Source organism: Blastomyces dermatitidis, assembly GCF_000003525.1.
Source record: "Blastomyces dermatitidis ER-3 genomic scaffold supercont1.9, whole genome shotgun sequence".
NCBI lineage: Eukaryota > Fungi > Ascomycota > Eurotiomycetes > Onygenales > Ajellomycetaceae > Blastomyces > Blastomyces dermatitidis.
Genome location: NW_025544782.1, coordinates 626,146 through 632,977, shown reverse-complemented (window position 1 = coordinate 632,977; position 6,832 = coordinate 626,146). Strand labels below are relative to the sequence as shown.

Here is a 6,832-nt window from a genome sequence, read left to right as displayed (position 1 = left end):
ATGACTGGAAGAACTAGAAACTCATGTGCTTCAACCCCTGCGAACCCTACTGCAGGCACCCAGGAGCAGCCACCCGAACCATGGATAACCCCTGTGGAAGAAGTCTCAGAGGACTTACCAATCACTCGCAGGACACCATTCTCTGCATCTGTGACAGGGGAACCCTCTGAACCCACAAATGAACCAATCTCAGTGAAGAACATTCTTGAGCACCTCCCGCGGGATCAAGCTATTTTTCTACAAGGAATGCTTACTGTCTGCAAACACTCTCAAACTGAGTCTCTAGACATGATCTCCAGAGACACTCATGAACTGAAAAGAAACTTCCTCAAGTCACAACCACTTAAGGCCATCTATCAAACCACAATCTATAAAAGCTTTTGTGAGTTTGTATTTGAAATTGACTTGCAAGCCCGGCTGTGTGACATGAAAGATGAAGAAGCTGTCATCTATGTGATGACAGGCCTCTATTACACTGAAGCCAAGAACTGGCTGAATCATTTAGAGAATGATCATGAGAGATTCTGATGATCTGTTCTCAAGACCTATCTAGAGAACAAGTTGAGGGACTTCACAAGCCAGACAGAGAACACCTGGGCTGTAATCATCAATATTAGAAAAAGAGATGAGAAATCTGATGAAGACTACTCACAGCACTTCATGGAATTGTGGTGTGAATTGAGACCTGTGAAAACAGGGCCCTGAAACAAGACCTGAATAATGATATTCATGAAGAGACTGGATAAAGACATGCAGAACAAGCTCATTGAGCAAGACTCTAAGTCCTTGACCCTGAAGAAACTGATGACTCTCATTCATCACTTGCAGATCACTGTGAGAGCCACAGACCTGCAGAGAGTGAATCATTGACCAGCCCTGCAAGGGCCAGGACAACAGAGAACAGGTTTGTCAGGAAAAGATGACAAGACACAGAGAGATTCATGTCTGACTGCTGAGCAGAGAGAGAGAGCTTCACAAGCTCCTGTGAACAGAGTGCATAACAGAGAGACTAAGAAAAAGAGACTCTGCTTCATCTGTTCTAAATCAGGATATCTCCGCGCAAACTGTCCAGACAAATCAAAATAGGAATTTGAGGAGTCATGGACAGAGTCAGCAACAGCCTTCTTAAGGGTCTTGAAGCTGACACCTGAATCTGTTGCTCTCTCAATGAAAATGCTTGCTCATGGGGAGAGACTGTGCCACAGTGCTGCTGCCCCGCAAGCATGGGAAGCATTGGTGAACTCAGGATCCCAGGTCACTGTGATGTCCCTAAAGCTCACAGAGTGAATGAGCTGAAAGATGGAGACTGAGAACCTGCTCTTGCAACAAGCAGGATGTGAGAACTCAGACCTGAGAGCTGAGAGACTTGCAAGAGCCATCTTTGAATTACAAGATCTCTCTGAAATCTGAAGAAGATTTGTGAAAACTGTGATTGTCACAGACATCACAGATGACATGTATTTGAAACTTGCATGACTTCAAAGACACAATCCGCACATAGCTGTTCATGAGTCAGGTTTATACTTTCAATCAGTGTTGGCAGACTCACTCATGAAGGTAGAAGCAGTTGATGCTGCAGAGTTGATTAGAGAAGACAAGCTCATCTATATAATAACTTTGCAAGTGTCTGAGGACCTCACAGTCATGAAAACTGAGCTTCAGATATCAGAGGAATACTGAGATCTCACAGAGGTGTTCAGCCCAGCTAAGGCAGCTGAGCTTCCTTCTCACTGCAAGGAGAATCTGGTAATAGATTTGATAGAAGAGCAGAAACTCTTCTGAGGACCAATCTATAAGCTCTTTCATTATAAGACAGAGGTCTTGCGGACCTATGTGAAGAAGAATCTGAAGAATGACTTCATTTAATCTTCACAGACCTCCGCGGAAGCCCCTGTGATGTTCATAAAGAAGAAGAATGAAGATCTCAGGTTGTGTGTAGACTATCATGACCTGAACTCTAAGACAACAAAGAGTCACTACCCTCTGTCTCTGATTGAGGATGTGATCAACTGTCTCACAGAAGCTGTCATATTCACACAACTGAATGTGATCAATGTATATACACAGCTGTGAATACAGTCTGAGAATGAATGAAAGACTGTCTTTAGAACTGCACTGAAATTGTTTGAATATCTAGTGATGTCTTTTGATCTGGCTAATGCCCCCGCGGCATTCCAGTCTTTCATCAACAAAACACTTTGTGTATATCTGGATGTCTTCATGGTAATATATCTGGATGATGTGATGATGTACTTCATGAAGAAGGAAGAACACACTGAGCATGTGCAAAGTGTGTTGAAGGTCTTAGATGAGGCAGGACTGTATGTTAAGCTTGTGAAGTGCAACTTCAGTGCCTGCTGGATTAATTTCCTAGAATATGTAATCACTGCAGATGATATTCAGATGAAACCTTCACAGATTGAGACTATTCTATCATGATCAGAGTCAACTAGTATTCATGAGATTCAGATCTTTCTGAGCTTTGTGAATTTCTATAGACAGTTTATCTTTGCATTCGCGAGGATCTTCTTGATCCTTACAGACATGCTGAAGAGTGAAAACAAGAAAAAGTCATTCTGTGAATGAAGGATGAAAAGATTATTGAGAAGAGAGAACTGTGAGGACTTTCTTATCTCAGAAGCTTGCAGGGTCTTTACAAGGTTGAAACAGGTATTCATAGATGCAGTGATGCTGTTCCACTTTGATTCCTTGCTCTTAACCAGATTGAAGACAGATGCCTTCTTCTTTGCAATTTCAGAAATAGTCTCACAACTACAGTCAAATGAGAACTGGGTTTCAGTGGCCTTTTTCTCATGGAAGATGCAACCTGCGGAGATCAACTATGACATTCATGATCAGAAGCTTCTTGTGATAGTGAAATTCTTCTATCACTGATATCACTACTTCAAGAGCCTTGTGACAGTGATTACTGTTAGAACTGATCATGACAGCTTACAATAGTTTGCTTCAATCAAGAAACTCTCACAGCAGCAGGTTTACTGAGCTCAGAGACTGAGTGAGTTCTGATTCAAGATAGAGCATATCAAGAGAACTAAGAACTCAGCAGATGAACTCTCTCACAGGCCAGACTATGTTAAGAAGGCCAGAATGACAGACACAGAGAGACTAGAGAAGGCAGAAAAGCTTCACAAGATGCTCAGACTGAGTGTTGTGAAGAGATTGACTGAAGAGTCTCTCAATCCCCTGTGAGAGAAGGGGGGAGAGAGAGAGAAGAAGCCTGTGCAACTACTCTCTGTAACACTGAGAGTCAACACTCTGAAGATCTCTGTGAGGATCCTTGAAGAGGGTACCTATAACCTGAAGAGTTTGTGGGCTTTGAGAAGTGCTGTGAAAGACCTGATGCAAGGAAAAACAGAGCACAAGTCTTTGTAAGATCTTCTATTCAGATTGTCTGAACTGCAACTGAAGAATGAATATGCTCAGTATATTCAGAAACTGCTCACAGCAGAGATCAATTCTGCAGAAACAAAGAATTGAAGAGACTTAAATGACCTCTTGTGAAGAGAGGGCTGGATTTATGTGCCTGTGAATGAGTTTCTACATGTAGAACTCATCAAAAGGCATCATGACTCTTCTCTAGCAGGTCATTTTACAGACACTAGAACTCATGAGTTGCTTGCAAGAAAATACTTCTGACTGAAGATGCAAGGACTTGTGAAGAAGATAGTGAATTCTTATGCTATTTATCAGGGTTTGCAGGTAGTGCAGTTCAGGTCATATGAAGAACTCACTCCTCTACCCATTTCATAGAAACCTTGAGAACAGCTAGGAATGAATGCTCTTGTGAGTCTTTCTGAAAGCAAGGACATATATGATACCTGCTTTGACAGTGTGCTGGTGATAGTGAATTACTTTATCAAGATGACACACTTTATACCCACCTGCAAGAACTTGAAGTCAAAGGATTTAACTCATATCTTTGTCTGCAATGTGGTTCAGTTGCATGAATTATCTGTGAACATTGTCTCAGACAGAGAATTAATCTTTACAGAAGAGTTCTGATCTGATCTGATAACTATACTGAAGATCTTGTGAGATCTAAGCACAGCTTTTCATCAACAGACAGATGATCAGACAGAATGTCTGATGAGTATATTAAAACAGTATCTGCAGTGCTTTGTCAATTACAATCAGAATGACTGAGTGCATTAATTATCACTCACAGAGTTCACATACAACAACTCAAAGCATGTCAGCACAGGCAAAACCCTCTTTGAGATGCTCACTGAGACTCATCTGTGAATGACCTTGATGGACCCGTGAGAGTACACTATAGAGTGTGGTGATGCCTGTGAACAGGCTGAGAGAATTCAGGAGATCCGGGAGAAAGCTCACAAATCCTTGAGAAAGGCCCAAGAGTATCAGAAGAGATACTATGACTTCAAGCACATTGCAAAGAGTTTCAAGAAAGATGATAGAGTCTGACTGAGTCTAGAAAACATTATCATACAGAGATCTAGCAAGAAGCTGAATCTCTTGCAGACAGAGTCTTGCAAGATTGTGAAGAAAGTTAGCTCACAGTTCTACAGATTGAAACTGTCACCTGAGTTGCAGATGTACAATGTTTTTCATGTCTCTTTGCTCCATGAATATAAGGAATTCTCAGGAGAGAACTCTGTGACTCATCACTCTGTCCATGAAGCATTAGAGAGTGAAAGAGAATATCAGGTCAAAGAGATTGTTGACTCAGAGAAGCAAGATCACAAGCTCTGATTCAAGGTTCAGTGACAAGGATATTCTGACAAGATGAATGAGTTCACTTGAGAATCATTCAGACAGATAAGACATCTGCAGAAGCTGAGACATGACTTCCATGCTATAAATTCTAACAAGTCAGAATGATACAGTCTTCACTAAGAACCTGATTGTGACAAAGACATTAACACTGTCATTTGCAAATCCTAGTCTATAAGATGATGAGTTTCTACTGAGATGAACAGTCTGCAGCATACACAAGAGAAGAAGAAAACATATTCTCATTAAAACTAAAAAACAAGAAAACAAACAGGGCCATGAATACAATTTAGAGATCAACAAAGAAAAAACAAAGAAAATCTACACTCACATCATCAACACTCATGACATTTAATTCCTTCACAACTACCAATTTTTCTCTTCAAAGAAGCAGAGAGCATCATGCCTGTGATACAGACAATTGTTGCATTTGGCATGAAGACCGCCAGAAATGCACAGACTTCAGAGAAGCCAGACACCAGGGCATGTGCAGTTGTAGCAGAGCCTTGAAGACTGGTCATCTGCACATGTGATCAGATATCCCTCATGAAGCTGTGTTCACTCTCTCAGTTGTGCTGGAGTATCCAGCCTGAAAACAATGAGAATGTGAAGAGAGAGCTCATCTGCCCAGGTCAACTTCTGTCATGAATTCATGGCATTTGCATTGCCTTGACTACCTGGATTTTGCAGGTACTCAGGAACTCATCTCTCATTGACAATGAGATTGCGGAAATGCGCCGCGGCGTGAGGACCATTGGTAGGGAACCTAGGCATATTCACATATGCCTGGTCAGAGATTGTGTGAGCAGGAGAGGGGTGGTCATAGGCCCACAGGGCCGCAGGAGACACTGGCAACACTGAGAGCTTTGCAAGAACTGTCAGCTAGAATCTGTAAGGAATTACTTATGAGAAGACTTACAGCAAAGAAAGGGACTGCGCTGCTTGAAGCCAGGGGCTGGCCTGAGAAAGGGATGAGGTGGGCTGCTGGCCCGAAGATCAGGTGTGGTGGTGAGACTGGGGGGAATGAAGGCGCGGTCATGAGCAGCGGCGCCCCTGCTCCACCAGCCAGCAAAAAGTGACTGAAGGAGTTGCAGAGATGCCCACAAGAAGCTCAGCAGCAGCCAGACATTGTTTACAAAGATATTGAAATTGAAAAAATTTTTATTCTTGAAAAGTTCTTGAATCAACATATGAACATTGTCAGAAACACTCTCTCTCTATCATCTGAGTGAAAACACTTCATGAATGAATGAGGATACTCACAGTTTGTGAGGATGAGAGCTGTTACAGAAAAAGGGAAAAGAAGATGAAGTTTCATAGACAGATCTGGGATATTTATACTACTCTAGAGAGGTTTGCTTACACTGTGAGTGATCCCACAGAACAGCCAGATCACTCTAGTAAACAAGAGTGATTATGAATTGCAGGCCTGAATCTTTCTATGTGACTATAAAGAGTGATTGCAGACTGCAGACATCTTGATTCTATAATTCTACAGAGTTGATGAAAGAATGGAAAATTCCTCACAATTCTACAGTATCAAAGAGCAATGATTTGTGAGGATGAATAAAAGATCAACTCATGAATATTTCTCTTTGATAAGGATGATCTCATAGAGAGTGATTCACCTGCAAGATGAATCTGTGTAATGATCATACAAGAATCTTGTGAAAATGATTGAGAGTCAACTGAAACCCTTCTGTATGAAAGATGTGAGATGAATCTGTGTGATAGTCAGAGAAGAATCTGTAGATCACAAAGAATCTCACAGAACAAGAAACTGAGTGACAGACTCTTTTCTCTTCACAGTAACAAGGGATTTTTCCTCACTGAGATTTTTTACAGATGTGAAGAGTTTTTAGTGAGTATCACTGCAGTGCTGAGCTGACTATGAAGTCACTCAGTGAAAGGCTTCGCGGATGAAGCCTTAGAGAGAAGGGGGTATGTAAGAAATCCCACTTCTTGCAGATTCTTTACCTCTATTTCTATCTCTCATGTAATCAATAGGGCTAGCGACTCTTGGCTACACACAACTATATAGACTGGAGTTCGCGAATACTATTTATAACTCAGCTTG

At 41.6% G+C, this 6,832-nt stretch overlaps 2 protein-coding genes across 2 annotated transcripts; both read left to right on the top strand.

Moving 5' to 3' along the window:
• BDCG_17567 (uncharacterized protein) lies at positions 1–528 on the top strand (the record flags this gene model as incomplete). Its single annotated transcript, XM_045426672.1, has 1 exon — positions 1–528. The coding sequence occupies one exon, from the start codon at positions 1–3 to the stop codon at positions 526–528; it is 528 nt and encodes a 175-aa protein (XP_045282179.1).
• Positions 529–5,537: 5,009 nt separating this feature from the next.
• On the top strand, positions 5,538–5,834 carry BDCG_17566 (uncharacterized protein; the record flags this gene model as incomplete). The annotated part of the gene is made up of 1 exon (XM_045426671.1): positions 5,538–5,834. One exon carries the CDS (start codon positions 5,538–5,540, stop codon positions 5,832–5,834), a length of 297 nt encoding a protein of 98 aa, XP_045282178.1.
• Between the last annotated feature and the right edge of the window lie 998 nt (positions 5,835–6,832).